We start from the raw sequence: 20,544 nt of genomic DNA, 5'->3' as shown, positions 1-20,544 counted from the left end.
CAATCCCTTTTGGAGTACAAAGTTTCGGTTGAGAAACCAACTGACAGTCTTATGGGAGCTCCCTTGTACGTAATTAACTGCATTTCTCTTGTTGATTTTAAGATTTTCTCTTTGTCTTTAAGCTTTGGCATTTTAATTATGATGTGTCTTGTTGTGGGCCTCTTTGGATTCATCTTGTTTCGGATACTCTATGTTCCTGGCCTTGTATGTCTATTTCCTTCATCAGGTTAGGGAAATTTTCTGTCCTTATTTCTTCAAATAGGTTTTCAATTCCTTGATCTCTCTCTCTTCTCCTTCTGATACCCCAGTGATGTGACTGTTGGTATGCTTGATGTTGTCCCAGAGGCCTCTTAAACGATCCTCATTTTTTTTTTTTGGGGGGGAAGGGGATTCTTTTTTCTTTTTGCTGTTTTGATTGGGTGTTTTCTGCTACCTTATCTTCCAAATTGCTGGTTCAGTCCTCTGCTTCATCTTATCTACTGTTGATTCCCTCTAAGGTATTCTATATTTAGTTATTGTATATTTCATTTCTGACTGGTTCTTTTTAATGTTTTCTACCTCCATTTTTAGGTTTCTATCTCTTTGTTGAAGTTCTCACTGAGATCACTGAGCATCCTTATAACCAGTGTTTTGAACGCTGTATCTCGTAGATTGCTTGTCTCTATTTTGTTTAGTTCTTTTTCTGGAGCTTTGTTCTGTTCTTTCATTTGGGACCTGTTTCTTTGTATCCCCATTTTGACTGTCTCCCTGTGTTTGTTTCTCTATATTAGGTAGAGCTGCAATTTCTCCTGGTCTTAGTAGAGTGGCCTTATGAAGTAGGTATCCAGTGGGGCCCAGTGGCACAGTCTCCCTGGTTACCAGAACCAGGTGCTCCAGGTATGTCCCTTATGTGGGTTGTGTTTGCCCTCCTGTTGTAGTTGTGCCTTGGTTGCTATTGGCATGTCAATGAGAGGGCTAGAATCTCATACTGATCTGTTGTTAGGACTTGTCAGGACTAAAATTTAGGAGCTGTTGTGAAGGGGCTGAATCTATAGAGCAGGATTCACTTTAGCAGGTCTCTGGTGCCTTCCCAGTCTGCCCTTTGGGTGTGTCAACTGTGGAGGTGCCCTGGTGTTGCTCAGGCATGATCTGAAGCTTGCCACCAGGTGTGCTGGCCCCAGAGCCAACTGGGAGGGGCACTTCCATAGGCCAAGTCCAGCTGTCATATGTGCCCTTCCCAGGGCCAAGTGGCATGTGTGATCCTTAGATGTCTTCCACCCACACTGGACTTGGAGGTGCCTGAGAAAGACTAAACTGTGAACTGAGGATGGCTTCCCCTTATGCCAATCTTGGGGCTGCTTAGCAACATGTATGGGCACACCAAGACCAGATGCTGCTGGTTTGTGGATTCTGAACCTTTGAGAAGTTTTAGGAAAGTATGCTGCATAAGCCAAGAGAGGTCGCTTGTGTGGAAAAGCCACTGGAAGCAGCTTGGGTGGGTCTGTAAGTTGGGTGGGGCAGGGTCTCAGGGAATCACCAGGGCAGGGTAAATGATTTCAGTCAGGTTGATGGCGACCCAGATATGGTGGCTGCCTGCATCTGCATTCTGGGAGGGAGAAAAGCTCAACAAAGGAACAATGGCTTTTGCCAGCACTTCTGTCTGGGAGAAGCTGCCCCTCCAGCCCTCACCCTGTAGCCAGACAATTCAGTTCCTCCATATATGTCCCTGGCACCTTTTGAGCTGCTGCCCCAGAGCTAGAGTTCAGAGTGAGTGAGTCTGTCAATGAGTATGTCTGTGCATGGGCCCTTTAAGAGGAACGTCTGGGACTCCAGTCACCCTCCGTCTCACTCAGACATAATCTCTGCTGGTTTTCACAGCCAGAAGTTGTTGGGACTTCTCTTCCCATCACTGGAAACTTGGGCTAGGGAGCCTGGTGTGAGGCTGGGACTTTTCACTCCTCAAAGGAAACCTCTGCAGCTGAGATATTACTTCCAAATTTTAACAGCCACACATAGGTGTGAGACCAGCCCATTCAATATCTCCACCCCTCCCACCAGTCTCATGTGGCTTCCTCTGTATGTCCTTAGTTGTAGAACATTGGTTTAGCTAGACTTCAGGTGATTCTCAAAGATGGTTGTTCTATAGTTCAGTTGTAATTTTGATGTGGTCATGAGAGATTCAAGCACAGTGTTCACCTACTCTGCCATCTTGACCAGAAAAAAAATTTGGCATAGCTTGCTATTTTAATTTTTGAACCATGCAAATAAATTTCCTATTTAAAATTAAAATTAATTAATTAAATACACATCCCGGGATTTGATAAGTATACCACCAGGAACTCACCCTACAAATATTTTTCTCACACACATTCAAAACTACCTGCAAAGATGTTCACTACAGCATTATTTTGACAGCAAAAGACTGGAAATGACCTAAATGTCAATTAAATGTAGACTGGTTGAGTGAATAAAGTTACATTTGTACAGTGGAACACTATGGTGATGTTCTAAAGAATGTGAAACATGTATTCATATGGAAAGTTCTCCAAGATATAGTCAGTAACAAATGCAAGATAAAAACATTGTTCTCCCATTTTTGATAAAATACATAGAATGCCTGCATATATACCCACATATCCTATATTTTTATTAAAAAGTACATATATGTGCAATGTGATGTGTGTGTGTGTCTGTGTGCATGTACATGTGGAAATTTTCTGTAAGTAAAAACAAGAAGTTGTTAACAGTGGTGGCCTTCGGGACACAGGTGAGTGTGTTTGCAGTATGAAGGTCACATACTTTTCATTGTAATGCTTCTTGAACTGCATGAGTTTTCTTTTTTGTATGTGCATGTTTTTTTCAATTAAAAATATTTACAAATAAATCAGTAAATAATGCTACATTCATATAAGGAAAACAGTGCGAACACAAAACAAACACCTTAGAAACCCCTGTATGCACTTACACAGAACAGTCTCCAAGATACATTGTTAAGCAATTTGTATTTTTAATTTTAACTGCTTCAGTGTTTTCCATACTATGTGTTCTTACCTGGTTCACATTTCTACCTGGTGATCAACTCACAACACTTTACATTACTTTGAGTTTGATCATATTACAGCTCTGCCTTTAAGACGGAAGAAGACTACTTTTTGTTTCAGTCTGTCTTTTTTATGACTTGATGTAAGTCTTTTGTTTGAAATATTAGCTCCTACTGGCTTGTGAACATGAGCAATTTGCTTAACTGCTGTGGGCCTCTGATTCCCATTCTATAAATGAAAACTGGTATATATTATGGGAGTGTTTTAAAAATTTGAGTTAATGCCAGTTTAACCTTCTTAATCCCTTTACCTTTAATATAGTATTGAATGTCCACTGTAATTGAATTTTTTTAAATTAAAAAGTAGAATCTCAGATAATGCAAATACATACCATTTAGCACATGAGGACCCAAGGCTAGGAGTTCAGCATGGTGACTGTCACCATGATTGATATTCTTTGGCATATGGCAATCAGACAGGAATGACCACACCTTGGTTTTGCACCAGGAAAAGCAAAGCTTTATATGTCATGCCAAGACCTTTCCAGAGGAAGCCCAGCATTTGGCTGGTCTTTTTGGCCATGGTAGCCTTGGACCAGTATCTCAGAGCAACAATATTCTGTGGATGAAACTGGGGCTGTGTTCTTACCTGTATGGAGCATTCCCAGGGAAGCTTATCCCCATCTTTTGCCATGAATTTTAATCCAGTGGCTTCCCCCTCAGGATGCCTCTTGTTGACATCTGTTGCCCTCAGTCCATTAGACATATTTGTGTTTGAAACCATATTTATGAAGATGTTTATCAAAAGTGGAAGTGGAGATGTCCTTGTTGTCTTTCTTCATTTTTACAGAGTAGAAAAGGGAAAGAACCGCCTCTCTCAGTGTAGGTCTGGGTCAAGTGGTCGCACCGATTATCTACTTGGCTTTCTGCCTTGATGCATTTATAGGGTCTTTTATTATTGACTTTGGAGCTCCTTGCAAGGTACTCCAAAAAGGCATTTTAAAATAGTCTCTTGTGGGCAATTTACATTTTAACTGCTCCTTTCATTACCCCCCTGGATACCCTCATATAGTTCCCTTTTCTAGAATTAAATAACCACATGATAGCTTTTGGGCTCCATGTCTCTTTTGGATGTTGAACTTGGCCCTGTTGTGGTCTTTATTATGTAGTGGTTCAGTTAGAGTCTCATGCTCTTTCATATTCATCACATTTCTCCTAGCTTTTGTTTTCAGGTTATACAGCATCTTCATAAAATAAGGTCCAGATAGTTAGTGACATCTTGGTTTGATTGTTGAGAATCCCTCTGAGAATGACTGACATGGTGATAAGAAATGGTATTCACGGAGATGTGTGATGCATGAGAATGTGGAGGGAGCAAAAGGGAAGACTGAAGATCACCATTTCCCAGAAGTACTTTGGTTCCAAGTTAATGTAAAGTTTCCTTTCCCCATTAATTAAACTAGGATATAAGACTGAAGATTTGCCTATCTCTTGGGTCTTATTTTAGAGGCCACAGTACTTAGGAGATCACAGTACCCTAGAAATACAGATTTAGCGTTTTAGGTTCTCTTGCTTCACTTTCCTAAACACTTCCACAAATTCCAGTGCAGGACCCACCAGCTTGCCATATTTTTTTTTTCCCTCCTCACTTCACGCACACTCATCTTCCCTGACGTTACTCTGAAGGCCAAATGTTCAGTGAATTGTGAGAGTTTCTGGTAGAAATTTCTGGTGAAAAATAGCTCTTCAGAAGTCTGGTACTAATGTTTCCAAAACTGTAAGTCAGAAAGTACTCCTAACCTCCCACCCCCCCCACACACACACATACACACACACGTACACACCTTCCCATAATATATATCTAATACCCTTGAGACTCTACTGGCAGGATATATACTGGGTTTGATCTAGGATGGAAATTCTTCTGTGGTCTAAAGTAAAGATTTTTGTCTTTTTAAATTTTCTCATGTTTTAGTTAAAGAAGAAATTCTACATTTGTTCTTCTTTTTAAAAATGTACCAAAAAGTCCAAAGGGGAACTACAGCGCCATAAGAACCAGTTTATACTCAAGTCATTCCATGATGTGGCAGCCTCATAAATATGTTGTAGCTAAATTGCAGAGGAAGAAGCTAGCACACTTCCAAGAAAGAGGAAACCTCAAGACAGTAAAGAAAGTGGAATTGTGCATTTAAAAGAGATATTCAACAAGTGTATAAATAAATAGCCATCAGGTGTATTTCACTTATCAAATTAAAAAGAATTGAAAAGTGTTAAAACCGAATACTGGCAAAGATACAAGAAAATAAGCACTCATATTTTTCTGGTAAAAAATAGTAAATTGGAACAATTTGAAGGCAAATTTAGCAATATACATCAGGAGCCTGAAAATATACATGCCTTCTGATTTAGCAATTTCACCTCCAGAAATCTATTCTGGAGGGAAAATAGAGATAATGAAGATCTAACTTATTGGAACTTCATTATAACATTGATTGTAAGAGTAAAAAATTAGAAATACCCTAAAGACCAAATAATAGGGAGTTGGTTAAATGAATTATGAAACATAAAAATAATGTCATCGATGAAAAGGGGCAGGAAAAATGTTTATGATATCTGAGTGAAAGTTATGTGAGCTCATAATTAATAACGAAACCAAAATCAAACAGCAACAAAAAACACTAGTAAAGCTTATTGATCAAGAAAAGTTACGTTTATTAGACTTATTTCAATAAAGAATACCTTCTTGACAGAGTCTTGGTAATATTTCAGAGGGGGAAAATTGGGGGTGGGGGTGGTATATTTACAGAGTTTTAGTGCCAGAGCTGAGTGCGTATAAGGTGGGTCTTACCAGGTTGGGAACTGGTTGGGATTGGGCAGTTTATGACATAGTAGCTTTGCAGTGGTGGGCACAGTCAGGTAAGGTCTTGAAGCAAATATTGTTGAGCAAGCTGTTGGTCTTGATAAATAAGCAAATATTTTCTGGAGCAAGTAGCAAGTTATTTTTGTCTGGTCCCAGTCTTGTTTGGCACAGAAATAGGAAACTATGCTTTGCCCATACATGTGTATCAGAAAGACAGAGGAGTACGTTGGTTTTGGTTCTCAATCATAGCTCTTTTTTTGTTAAAAAGTTATTCATATTTATATTTCTATCTCACTAGAAAAAAGCCTAGAAAGATAATTGTTTACAAATTAATAGTAGTTATCTCTGGGGGTAAGGATTACAGATGTTTTTAAATTTCTTCTCTGTATTTTCTAAACTCTCTCTAGAAGTTTAGCAAATGAAGATATCTTCAGACAAAAAAGATGAATTTGTTTAACTGTTATTTAACCAGAGAATTCTAGGACTACAGAGTCCCTTCATCTCAAAGCTTCTACATGTAACACCCAATCGAGGCAGAATTTTGTGGCCAACTTGGGGAACTGACTAAATCATTACCTAATCACAACCATGTGCTCCAATAAGCACGAGGCAGTTTTTCATCGACAGACAGAGAAATGCTGTATGGACTGTTTTAGAAGGATCCATTCTTCAGAAGTATATTGGAAACACATTTAACTAACACAAATACCGTTTCTCTCCTCAGCTCTCTGTTATCACTCCATTTTCAGAATTACCGTGTAGTGGGAGTCAGGGACTTCAGGGAAATAAAGAGTGAGCTCCAAGGTGAACCCAAAAGTTTCGAACGCTGTCTCATGAACTCTTCAGCCAACCATTAATAAATATTTTCGAGCATCTCATATTTGCTGGATGTTAGACAAGGTGAGACGTGGCACAAAAATTGGATAACCTACCCTCCGTCCCTTTAAAGGCGCTTAGTGTTTTAGTTGGGGAGAGGGCGGTGAGGAGTTACTAACACACAGCAACAATTCCAGGTAGATACGAAACGGCATGCAACCAAGCACTGCTCCACAGGTAGAATAGTACTTGATGCTGGCACTATGCTGGTCTGTATTACCATGTGTGTATTATGCATCTCGTGTGGTTTAGACTCCAAGTCCTATATACATTCAGAGATATGAAAGTTTGGGGGCATTGAGATATTCTAGTTAAAGAAGGGTTAAACTCAAATTAAAATTTTTCTTTGTACTCTTTATTGACAATCTTTCCAAAACGTCAGTCTGCTTTACTTTCCACATAAATAACTACAGCTTAATAAGCCTAACTGCAGGGCCCCAGCGTCATTTTTATTGCATGTAGATGTAGATTTCATTAGCTGTAGACTAGAAAGATAAGAAACTGACAGGAGTGTGAATTGACCGCTAGACAGCTCAAAATTTACGTTAAAAGAAAAAAAACCCAAATTTTTAATATCCATGTATTTTTTGGTGATCACCTTGTTTCTATTAAAGAAGATCAGAGTGAAACCTTCCAATAGAGTGAAATTCCAATTGCTTGAAATGTCATTCCTCTCAAAATAACCCTTTATTACCAGTAAGTACTCTTCATCAGGGATCTCATCATCTCAGAGGCAAGGACCTTAATAATCCTCTTGGGGAAATGGAGGCCTTGGTCAAGGTCACATAGTAACTTAGTGATGGTCCTATGATTAGAATTCTAATGTCTTTATATTCAATTCTTAGCTTCCTACCTTTCCAGTCTGGTTCCCTATGCCTTTCCAAGGGGATTCTGGGGATTTTAGCTGCTAGACATAAAATAAAGGAAACACAGTTCACGACACATTTGCCATAGTCTCATTTCCAAGTTCGCTTTTTGGAAGCTTCTCTGTAACAGGACTCAGTTCTCAATGCGAGTCACAGCCATTGCCATACATATGCCCCTAGGTGTCACCACAGCACAGAGGCAGAGAGATGAAATCCATGCTCCCAGCCCTGGGTCGGCCTGTAGAGCCCACCATCTTCATTCAGACAATGGAAACATCGAACACATCCCGGGAGAGCTATGTGATGATCTAATGGAATATTAACAACAGCAACAAAAATGTGCCACAAAGGATGCCTTTGGCCATTCATAATAATCAGCAAACAAACAGACAAGCCTACCCTCAAACGATGTGGGATATATTACAGAACTGGAAATACAGAGTTTAAACCAGTTTCAGAGTTTGCCAATTCAGCATTTCAGTGGTCCCATCAATGACCCAAATCTCTCCATTCTGGCTGCATTTTGCAGCAAGAGTCTTGCCCATCATGGTCTCTAAAGGGTGGCAGCAGATCCATGCCTCACACCTGCATCCAGAGGCAGCACCAAAGGTGGTGACGTAAGGAGTCACTTTCGTAAGAACAAGGAGATCTTTCTCAGAAGTTCCTGAACAAATATCCTCTCACAATACTGGGTGGAACCTGGTCAAGAGCCCACTCTGAAACCAACCACAGCCAGGAAGATGGGCTCAGAGCCGTCATGATTCACCCCTGGAACTGGGGTTGGAATCCCTCTCACCTGAGTCACCTGAGAGTAGGAAGAGAGAGGTTGGTGGGAAGGCAGGAGGAGTGGAAGGGAGGTTCCTGACCTAATCAGAGCTCTGCCAGAGGAAGACAGTGAGGGGTCAGCATGGAGAGATGACCATCAGCAGCACCGGCCACACCTGCTCTGAGGCTGCCTCTTTTACCAGGACTTGTTCCCTAGGTCAGGTGTTTCCTCCCTTCCGAGCTAATGAGAAGCTAGGTTCTGATGGAGCACAGAGGATACAGGGGACTGCCGGGACCTTTGCACATTTTAGCGATGTGAACGCTCACAGAGGTCCTTATCAGGTGTTGACTTCAGGTAAACTTACTGAGGACTCTGAGGACCTTAATCCAGAGTCAGTGATGTGGTGCTAAGGGTGGAAATTTCAGGCCAGGAATGTTGCGAGGGCTTGGCCATTGAGGGCCAAGCTTTGGGTGCAGGTAGACAAGTGTTTTAAGGCATTCCTCCAGTCACACCTGGACTGTCACTGTTGGCCTGCCCCCAGGTACTACAGTACAGATAGGAAATTGAAATAAGAAACATCAAGGAATATATATATATATGTATATATGTGTGTGTGTGTGTGTGTGTATATATATATATATATATATATATATATATATATATATATATATATATATATAATATTAACCTAGCCCATGTACTATAATGGAATTTTAACCTTGTTAAAGTAAAAATCAATTTTTGGATGGTTGGGTCACAAGCCTTTTGGTTGTCCTCGTCTTCTTCCACCTTTTCTTTTTATTGGCTTTTAATTTTAAGGAGCATTAACATATTTTATTTTAAAAAACTTATTTTTATAACTGGAAGTTTGTATTTCCTTTTATAATGGGAAATAAGATAACCTTTCTTGGGAAAAAAGAGGTAATTCATATCGTCCTTTAAAACAGCGTAGGGAATCCCCACCTCAAATAAGAAGTCTGTTGATTGCTTTTATAATATTTGAAAATAAACCAACTTTATTTGAATCAGTCAATACCAATCAAGACTGGGAAACAAATTTATAACTGGTTGAGATTCATGAGGAAAACACTCAGCACTATCTTCATTAAAAGGCATTTTACATTTATTAAGGCTTGAAAGCCAGTCCTGTTCTTTTATCACCACAGTTAAAGGCCTTGAGAAAATCAAGTAACCATCATTTGGAGTGTCTTTGTAAAGTGAAATGTTTGTTCTTTTATAAAAGCGAGGCATCTTTTGCTGAATTAGCTAACTCCCCAGCTTATTAAATGGGACAAACCAGGTGGTCAGGAAAGTAAGACAAATTCAAACATCAGCTGGATATTTTGTATTTTAAATATATATATATATATAGTCAATATAGTGAAATCTCTACCTATACATAAAATACCTTAGATAATTGGATCTTTAAAACTATGTTTTGCCATAAAACAGATTGCTTTCATAGCAACACAGATTAGCACAAACCCTAGAATAAGGCAATCTTTAATTTATGTTTGGGTGGGGAGGGGAGCATTGAATCAAATTTCCTTAAGTAATTGTAAATAAAATTATGCACACTTTGGATCATACCCAAATATGAAGTGAAAGCATCCTGAAACTAAGCTGGGAGAAGACTATGGACCAAGGGAGAGGAATGTGCATTTGTGAGGAGGGCACATGTTATCTGGTTTGAAGGCTAAAGAGCGAAGAAGAGGAGACAGTAGGCCTCGTGTGCAAAGAGGCCCCAAGCCAGCGATCCAACCAGGTCAGTTCTCCTGACATCAGAACCAGATGCTTTACACATACATTTCTTCCTCTAATGCTTCAGAGTTTTTGAACAACATATATAAAAATAAAATGTGATCCCTTGGGAATCATTGACTTAATTTTAACCCTAAGCTTCACCTTTCCCAGGAGACAGGCACCACCATCTTGATCACTCTGCTATAGAAATGGCTCCAGGCCAGTGGGCATAAGGCTGAGACCCACAAGTACCTACTGGATATCTATCTGTTGCCTCTGGACCAATGTAGTTTTAGAGACAGACTCTCACTGGTTTCTCGTGATGAAAACATTTACTAGATAGGCCTACACCTTCCTGACTCCCCCTCCCCTTTAATTCTATTTGTCTGGACCGTGCTGACTCTTACATCTTTAAGGTCTATTCTAGGCATGATCTATTTTGTGGCAATTCTAAGATGCTTGGTGTTGCCTGTCTGCACAGTGGCCAATGGGCGCAGGGCCTGTGAAGGGCTTCTGTTGCTTCATTTGACAAATGCTAGAAAATGTGGCCTTTTTCTAATGAAAAGTTCAAGATCCTCACTGGCCCCCACCAGCAGAAGTGAACACTAAGGACAGTGCCATTTCCTGGGAAACTGAAACTTGTCTGAGATCCTGTAGCCAAAGAAACCGAGTGTGTTTTTCACTTTTCAACTCATGAGTTTGGTGCCAGGTAGCTGTATCCCTTGTTTAAAACAAGCTCTTCATACTCACGCCTGTGATTCTGAATTGTCAAGCATTTGATTTCCTTTGTCAGGAGATGAAAGCACACAACAGAAGGAATTACACTTGGATCAATCGAGATTTTACTTTCCCAGCTCATCTTTTCTAGTTATTAAATTCTTATCCAATATCTTTCGGACCAACCTGAGAGGTAGACAGTGCTGAGTAGATGGGTAAATTCAGCTCAGTCATTGAGTTTGACCCTTGTTTCTACTTCTGCCTCCCATTATGCTACCTCACAAAAAACAAAAACAAACAAACAAAAAAAAAATCGTGATGTGAAAGTCAAGGAGCGAAATAAATCCAAAATAAAATAGGATCTCAATCAAAGTTAGTCTCCTTTCTGAGCCACTGAAATGCTTTCTGAAGGATCAATATTCATTCAAGACCCATCAGAAGAGTTACATCCTGTCTTAAAACTCTAGTGTGGGGTCAAACTGCGAACCTTAGTTACTCCCTGAGATTGGTTCTGGGGACACCTAAGAACCTTATCACACTGTGGCTGGGAGACGATAGCCTGTGTGTAGGACAAGGCTATGGCCAAAGTCCCAGGAGGCTGAAGGATCTGGACAAAACATCTCTTTGGAAGAAAAATAATCTGAAGGGAATATTATTTTAAAATACTCTGATTAATCTGGTCATAAGACATTAAAGCTCTATGTCAATAGTTGTATTATATGATAATCTGCTATTGAAATAAAAAGATATTCCTGAATTAGTATTCAGCAGTGCCTTCTAGCTCTAACTCCTCCCCCTCTTTTAAATGGTTACAAGCGATCATATAACTGCCCACCCCCCCAACTCAGTGCCCGTTAATATTGTTACTTATGTAAAACTAAGTCAACCACAGAAGGAACATCTAGAAACAACAATATTGATTTGGTTTGGCTTGTTTGTTTTTAAAGACTCGCCTACTGTTGAATTCTGAGTATCAAATCAGGGTGCTTAGTATTTGCCAGCTCCTCTGGGGGAGCTAGTCCACCTGGGCGTCCTTCTGTTTCTCTGTTGTGCTGGCTGTGTTACATGGATGTGCTTCAAGAACAGTGCCGCCGTGGGTCTCAGGAAAGTAAATTGCCTCTTAGGTCATCGTGCCTGTGCTGTGAAGGTCAGGGAAGGATTTCACGGTAATTAAAAGGCCTTTGGGATCATTCAAGCTTTCATACCCCAGGAGGCCAGTTTGGGGCTTTTCCCTACAGTAAAAAGGACTATTTCCTCACCAGGTCTTTTTAAACAAAGTTTCCAGGGAGCTCTGGAAAGGCTCCTTTAGAGGTGGAAATAAATCAACTCATTCAGCTGGGGGGAAAAGTCAACAACAAAAAAAGAGCTCTGGAGCTTATAAAATGTCCTACTGAGAAATTTCCTATTCCTCAGTGGGCTAAAGGAGACCCCCTGCTTCCTCCCCTCTGCTCTGATCAATGGATCACTTTTTTTTTTTTTTTCCTCCAGAGATCCCTGGAGGCAGGTAGGTCCAGGGATTGCTTGGGTTAGAATGTGTTGATGTTTCTATGGAAAGGACCCATGCCCTCCCTGCCCTCCCTGAGCAAGAGCCAAGTCCTGGTGCTTTCCAGCACTTGGAAGCTCACTCTCCACCAGCAGGCAACAGAGAAGGGAGGATGGTTGGAGGTGAGGGACTATGATGGATGGGTTTCCTCATAAGGCGGGCACTGGGAGAGGGAGCTGATGGTTAGTTCATTTCTCTTAGTTTCCTCTGCACAGGTCCCCAGGCTCAAGCAGGTAGGTAACACTCAAGGAGACTAAGGAGCACAAAATTAGCTAAAAAAAAAAGATTCCTTTTTTTCATCTGGTAGTTGATTCATAGGGTAGGAACATTAACCCAAATGGGCATATATTTTTCTTCATGTTCAAACCACATGGTTTCCCAGTCTGAAAGGCTCATGGACTTTCTTCCTAAGGTTCCATGATCATGCCACCTCCGAACTATATCTCTCATCCATCAGAGAGGCTGCAGCTGAAACAGCTGCCTGAGAGCACCCAACTAGCAGACCTGCATCCAGGAACAACTTGAAGAGACTGACTGGAAAGTCATTTTTGGCCAATTCTTGGGTTTTTGCTCACTGGTGGGTAGTTATGTGACATCACCAGTTCAAGACTTAGTTAGATCATGAGAGAGAAGACCTGTCTAAAAACTTTCCAGGGAACATCGAGCATCATAAAGAACTTCACCTTCACCCCTCCCTCCATCTCCCACACCCATCTGCTTTCTCACAGACCAAAATTCACTCATGGATAAACATAGTCAAACCCAGGTATATAATCTCCAACCAAACAACTACCCTTAAGCAAGCAAACCCCATGGCTGGTAGACCCCCGTGGGCCTTTTGGCATCTACACTGCTCCCTTCCCCCACCCTTTCCCAGTCACCCCAGTTTGAAATTGCATGCCAATTTCCTTTCCTGGCAAGGCCCGGGCAGCATAAAAATGAAGGTCAGCACCTGTCGCGTGCACAATAGCATCACAACATTCACAGCACTGAAGCAAACTGAGACTGTGTCTAAAGTGGTTTTCCAATCTGGCCTTCAGTGCCCAATGTGACAGGACTGTCAAAGTACTGAGTGACTCAAGGTGTGTCTGCCAGATGCCAAAAATCCAAGCCTGCTCTGTCCTTCTCCATTCACTCTCTGTCTCCCCAAAGATCAGTGATTTCTAATAAAAACTAAGATGGCATTTGTCCTTGGCCTTGGAGTTACTGACAAAGAGGAGAGTGGAAGAGGAGGGTGGGAGATGTATTGCATGTTTCCAATGCATCTAAGAGATATTTTGAGATTGGCAGAAGGGGCCAGTGACAGTCCCAAATGTGGGTTCTCTAACACTGACCCCACATCCACTGAACCCAGACAAGGCTCAAAGGCTGAGCGCTTGACTATTTCTAGCATTTCTGCTTGCAGATTCCTGTGTGATCAGATGGGGTTGGCGCTGACCTTCACAAAAGACAGCAGGCTGAAGTTCTGATGATACCAGCAAGATGCGACCTGATTTAAAAAAAAAAAAAAATTTCCCGGAGGCAATGCAGAAGGGGAGTCTGGGAAGCTGGAGTCCTTTGGGAGAAGCTGAGTCCTTCTGCTGCAGCGATGGGGCAAGGTGGCCCGTGCTCAGGATCGGCTGAGGCGCTTGGCGACATCTGCGTAGGCCAGCTCAATCTCTGAGTCAGCTGCACAGGTGTTGGTGAACTCATCTCTGGCGTAGGCGTTCCTGAGGTACCGCCTCAGGCCCGACATCTCCACTGGGATATCGTAGTTGCGGTATTTCTTGGCCACAATCTGTAACAGAGATGGTAGGACAGAGATGGCGTGAAGGCATGAAACAGACACTGAGAAGATGTTAGTGGTGTGACCCAGTGTGTGTGCACCGCACGGAAACCTTCCCCGCCTCACAATGGTCCAGCAGCAGAGTGTGGGCCAGAGAAGGCGGCAGTGCTGCTTTAGTTTTATTTTGTGTTGTATTATTTTATTTTGTATTCCTTAAGTAAATATAAGTTGCCCTTTGACCTAGTGAGCCTATTTCTAGGGAGTTTTCCTTAGGAAATAATCATGGATGTGCACAAAGATTTAGCTACATATATATGGTCAGAGGACTATTTAAAACCGCAAAAAGGGGTACATAACACAAATGTCCAGCAATACATGAATGGATACATATATTATCATATATAAATACAACGGTGTCCTGGTAAACCATTAAAAATGATGCTTCAGAGGAAATTCCAGTGATCTGGAAGACTCTTCAAGACAGATCGCTAAGTTTAAAGGGCAATATCACACATTTGGAGAAACATGTGTGATGGCTACAAGTATATACGAGTATACCAATATATTACCAGTGGTTATTTCTAATTGATAAATTATAGACTTTTTTTTTTCTATTTTCTCTTATTCACTTTGTTTTACATAAGCATCTTTATTTATAGGAAGGAATAAAAACTTAGTTAGATGTTGAAATGTATAGCTAGGTTCCAGGTATGACAGGAAAGTGAACAAATAGGGATTTCTGTTCTCTCCCTAGATCGCCACACTTGGGGGCTGTGGACTTGGGCATTCTGGGGAAGTGGTGTTTGTGTTGAGACAAAGAGCAGCATAGTGGTTAAAAAGATGAACTCTGATCCCAACTGATTGGATCTACAATTCTGACTCCACTACCTAACAGCTCTATGACCTCAGACCAATTATTTAACTTCTCTGAGTCCTGATTTCTTGATCTCTAAAATGGAGGTAATAACAGGACCTAACGTGGAATAATAAGTTAGTGAACTGTGGGGACAGAGCCAGGAGTGCCGTTTCCAGGCTCTCGGCCTCACGTGGAAAGGTGCTCACTCAGGTAGTCAATGGCCATCAACTGTGATTGGATGGCCATCAGCTGTGGCTAGTTGGCCGTCATCTGTAACCAGTGACCCATTGGCCACTAATATAACTGCCTGTGGCTATGCTAGCAGCAAATGGGGGCTACCAAGAAGATGATGGCTGAGCTAGTAAGAGCAAGAGTGGATTGCAGTTAGCAAGTGAGGTTGGTCGGCAGAGAGAAGTAGACGGCAGGTTGTGGATTGTGTGGCTCCTGCTTTCTATGTCTCCAACCCAGCCGCCAGTGAGACTATAGAGGTAGGACTCCCCTCTCTATGGCTCCGTGGGTGTTCCTTTTTGGCCTCACCATGTCCTGCGTTCTTATGTGGGGAGCGGGACCAGAGACCCCGCATGCCACCTGGCATGACAGTGGTCTCTTTCATAAGGTCTCACTAGCCAGGGAGGGCTTCACAGACATGTAACCTATGCAGTCACATGGGCCTCACTCTCAGAAGGGCCCTGCTTTTGGTTTACTGTTCTGCTGTCAATGTCTGGAAATCCTGAGTACTTTTTACGGGGTTCCCTGGAAAGTTGTTCTGAGTGAAGGACAGTGACAACCTAAAGCATGAAAAGCTCAGTCTCATAGATAGGGTCACATTTCCAAAGAGGTTGCATTTGCCCCCTCCATTCTGCTACATCAATTTTGAATTTCTTTACAACACTAAGAACTATTCTATCCTGAATCACAGTTACTGTTTAGTGTCCTCGGTCACTTTCCTAGCTGTGGGCAGTATGAGGACAGGAACCACAGCTTCTTCATTTCGTGATAATCACAATAATGCTCTTGATAAGACGAGTAACCACAATCACAAACAGGTATGTACTACATGCTCTGCTCCAGGCACTGCTTTAAGCACTTTGCAAGCGACTTAACTCTCTAAATAACTATAAGGAAGAGTATATTATATTCCCATTTTACAGATGAGAAAAGCAAAGAGAGGTTAAATAAGGAGGGTTTCAAGTTGTATTTAATCTTTACCATCCTCAGTTATCCAACATCAGACAAAGTGCATTTAGTATCAAATGTAATGCAATCACTTAATTTTAAAGACTGAAGATCCTTAGCAATGAGCAAGCTGAAGCTACAAAATATTTAGGGGCTTACGGAATGTTACACAGGAAAATAATTAATTCAACCAATATTATTGAGTAATCACTAATATTTATTATTGCCCCTGCTTTCTAATTCCAGTTCTCGCCACCGTGACACTCAGCCCTATGTAAATGATAACAATTCTGAGCTTTACTCAGAATCTCCTGTGCCAGTTTATCAGCTATTGTTGCTTATCTTCAAACCTATCCTGTATTCGCTTCTATGTGATGCTGGGGTTCAAGCTGCAAATCACAGCAACTCCCTGTCAGGCTCTACCAAAAGGGGGCGCTAGAGAGATGCTGCAGACTGGAGGAGGGGACGGGACATGCCCCTTCTTGTTGGCTTCCTGTTCCTCTCAGTCTTTTATTCTCCAGTAGCAGCAGCTGCATCCAGTTTGCTGTTCTGCCAACACTTGCAAATCCAATGTCATCACACCAGCTCAGAAACGCCAGCATGCAACAGTGACCTCACTGCTGAAGTTGGGTGCTAGTCCCACGGGCCATCCTCTGAACTCAGCCTCCAGCAGCAGCTGCGTAGTGCCCAGAGGTCCAAGGTTCAGCTCTCAGAGGTCCAAGGTTCAGCTCTGCAGGGACCCTCATCCAAGTTTTAATAATTCCAACCTCTTCCTTTTGACCTCCCCCCCCCCCCACCCTGGGGAGTAGCTGCGTCCTGAAGGTGGAACCTCGCGATATGTTTTGCATTTCTAGTAGTTCTTTAGTACTTAGTACTTCTTTATACTAAATTTGGTGTGGTCACCGAAGAAGGCACCCCCCTCAATGTTCTATCCAGCTTAGGGGTGACTAATAAGCAAAGGTATTGGACTCAGAGTGCTTTTACAGAGCACTCGCCAAGAGTATATGTTGGGGCCAATACCCCCTGCCAGTTCTCCTTGGTCTCTGTATGTTCACTGCAAGATGAGGGCCCCTTGGGTTTGCCCAGGAGCCTTTACAAGAGGCTGTGTTGGCCAAGGAGCAAATCCCTGCAGCAGTGGTGGGTTACAAACTGACCGATACCGCAGCCTCAACTGCCTCCATGCTGGAATTTATTTGCAAGTTTTTAAAAGACCTAATATGAGCTTGAAAACAGCAGGACTTCAATTTATGAATACATGTTTGTGTTTATATTTATATCTCCCTTCCTGTTTGCTGCAGGGGCTGAACAGATCCCTGCGCCAGGTGAGGATCCCAGGGGACACTACGAAACGCTGGCCATGTCCACCCTGCCTGGATCTGTGCACCCGCCTGAGTCGCAAAACTGGTTGTTTCCTCGTGTGTTGGCTTGACTTGGGGAGATGAGAAATAGAAGGGAGCCAGACAATGAAAGTTCAAACCAGGCACTTAGTTAGAGGAGCCTGGGCCAAAACAACTCAGGTTCCGCGGATGAAGATGAACCTGAAAGACTGCCAGGGAGAGGGAGAGGGAGAGGGAGAAGGAAAGGGAGAGGGAGGGAGGGAAAGAGGGAGAAAGGGAGGGGGGAGAGAAAGAGAGAGAGAGAGAGAGAGAGAGAGAGAGAGAGAGAGAGAGAGAGAGAGAGAGGAGAGAACATGCACAGCAGTGAGAAGGTGAGGATTCACACAGGAAGCTCTGATGTTTGCAAGAACGTCCATGCTCATGTTCTGAATTTGCTCTTTCATATGAAAACAGTTAGTTCCCACAGCCCAGATTAAGTTTTGGCACTGGAAGGCAAACTGTAGGCCTGACTTGGCTCCCCCTTCACTCTCTCTGCACAGCAGAGGTTTGCCAGGTCTCTGGGATCTGATAAGCTGCATCAGCAGAAATCCAAGGAGACAGGAGGCGAGGCCCAGCCTTTGTCCCCTTGCAGGCCATCCTCCCTCTGTTTCCCAGCTTCTCTCAATGAACAACTCACTGAACTTCATCCAAGGACAAAGGCGTAACTTAGTCATTTAAGGGCTGGAAGGAACTGGAGAGATCGTAGGATGATGAACTACTGGGTCTCGGAGATCCATTTGTTTACCTTATTTGACAAGCGATTCTTGAGTGGGTAGTCCATGCATGTTTGAGTAAGAGAGAAGAAAGAAGGAGGGAAGGAAGAGGGGGAAAAGAAGCAAGGAGGAATATAATCCACATCTCTTCTTTGAGGCATGAGAAAAGAGAATACTAAAAAGAGTAAATGATCTGCCTCGGCTCATGCTGCCAGTTGGTAGCAGGTATAGGACTAAAACTTGGATCCCCGGACTTCTAGAATGGGGATCTTTCCATTACATCACTCTGACACAGTGTGACTGAACTGGAATCATATCTTCCCTGCTGGTGCCCCTTTTTCCTCAGGAAAAGAGAATGAAGATGTCTTGGGGGTGGAGTAGGGTATGCACTAATGAATAACTTCAAAGAGATGTAGCTTGGCTGGACCTACAATTGACCATTGGCTTGGCCCCAAACCCAAAGTATCTTCATGTTAATAGGTTGTATTTGCCCAGGCAACCAGTACCAGCATGCATGATTCCCTCCCAGTTTCCAGCTAAGACCGAGCCCATGGGAACACCAGTGCACACCCAGCTAAGTGAGCTCAACTCAAGCTTGTGTGTGCTGTGATTGGAAGGAAGCCTGCATTTCTAGCCCAGACTTCAGCTGAGAAAAACAACAGCTGGATATCCAGCTGATAAATGATTGCAACTGATTCTTGTCAGTGAAGGGTATAAAGAAACTGGGTATCATAAAGACAACTAGGTGATAAAATGACCAATCAATGAGTTTTTATTAAAGCATCACCTATACCCACCATCATGCTTATAGTAGGCCCTATCCTCACAGAGCTTATTGTCTGAGACAATAGGACATAAATACATGTGCAAGTAGAGAACCGTGCAACTCGACAATCGCACTGTACTTTTCTCTAAGCTGGTGAGGGTCAGGAAAGGATGTAAGAAGAAGTGTTAGTTTAGAGAACGTTGGGGGACACAGCTGCTGTCTTCAAATGAGAAGAAAGAGAACAAGCAGCCCTGTCACGTGATGGTCCAGAGAACAGACAGTAGCAGCGAGGCCGTTTGGAATGCTGTTTTAATAGTCAGAGCCGTCCAAAATGGTAGGACTGACTTGTGAGGCAGAGGCTCTTCATCATCAGAAATGTGCAGTCACAGCACAGCTGCATAGGAGCCTGCCCTAAACAGAAAGTGGCCCTGTTTGGAATGAGAGATTGTTTTGGATAACTTCTGAATTCCCTTCTTTCCAAAGTACAGATCCTAAGATTCGTACAGGCAAGGATTACAGTGCCTGTTGAAGGTCAATAAGTGCAACAACAGTACAAAAAATGATGTCACTTCTTGCAGCCTCTATGTTGTCAACTGACAGATGAGGAAGTTGATGCCTGCCTGCCCTAGGGAGTTGCTAGAGGGAATGAGAAGGTGGGTCTGTGCACAGAGAAGACGTGTCTATGAGGGCACATTTAATAGAGATGTGGGGGTGTACCAGTGAAAACCTATGGAGTGCTAGAACTATAGATTAACTATATATGATATGACAAGAGCAACTATTATATATTGAGCCCTTATAATATGCCAGGCACTTTCATGCCACATTACTCTCCCAATGACCCTGGAAATAAGCAATATATGCCTATTTTACAGGTGAAAATTGAACCTCAGAGAGGCTGTACAGCCAGCACACAGTGGAGGCTGACTTTGGGTTCCTATTCATGTGACTTCAGAGCACAGCCTCTCGACCAGCAGGGGGCACTGCCCTTGACTTAAACCACACAGGTGACCCCAGCCTAAGATGGAGTTGGCCCTGGCGAGCACTTGTGGGTAGAAGTCTCTTACCTTGACCACATGGAGCTTGGGCAACAGGTTGCAGTCAGCCAGGGTCAGCTCATCCCCATCCAGGAACTTGCGCCGGGACCCCTTGTCATCCTCCCCGGTGGAGTTGGCGTCAATCTCCTCTGGCAGAGGGGTATTCAGGTAGTCATCCAGTTTCTTTAGCGCCTTGGTCAGGCCTCTCTCAAGGGCTGGCATGGAACAGCAAAAGAACTGTCTTGCCACCGGGTACAGCCATCGACTTCAGAGTAAAGTAGCTTACCCCAAACCCCTCGTCACACCGCCAGCGCCCCACACACTACAGAATACCTGACAGCCATTAGTCACGATGCAGTAGAAGAGTATTAAATGGCCTGCAAAAGCAGGACTTAACCAAACAATAGGCACTAGCTAATCCTTTATTTTTTGAAAAATAATGTATATATACATATTTATATATGT

General features: G+C 42.6%; 1 protein-coding gene across 1 annotated transcript in view; it reads right to left on the bottom strand.

The window, feature by feature from the left end:
• Positions 1 to 12,389: 12,389 nt before the first annotated feature.
• LOC109448935 (CLIC family member 5) overlaps positions 12,390 to 20,544 on the bottom strand; it is a 97,330-nt gene continuing 89,175 nt past the window's right edge. The window contains exons 5-6 of the mRNA XM_019734726.3: positions 20,110 to 20,294; positions 12,390 to 14,167 (exon numbers count right to left, since the gene is read on the bottom strand). Of these exons, the coding sequence (XP_019590285.3) occupies positions 14,000 to 14,167; positions 20,110 to 20,294 (353 nt within the window). The 3' untranslated portion in view covers positions 12,390 to 13,999. The remainder of the gene's footprint in view (positions 14,168 to 20,109; positions 20,295 to 20,544) is intronic.

The sequence above is a fragment of the Rhinolophus sinicus genome, chromosome 2 (assembly GCF_057876585.1).
Source record: "Rhinolophus sinicus isolate RSI-liver-muscle chromosome 2, RSI-T2T, whole genome shotgun sequence".
Lineage (NCBI taxonomy): Eukaryota > Metazoa > Chordata > Mammalia > Chiroptera > Rhinolophidae > Rhinolophus > Rhinolophus sinicus.
Note: the sequence above shows the minus strand (reverse complement) of the source record. Positions and strands in the feature narration are given on the sequence as shown.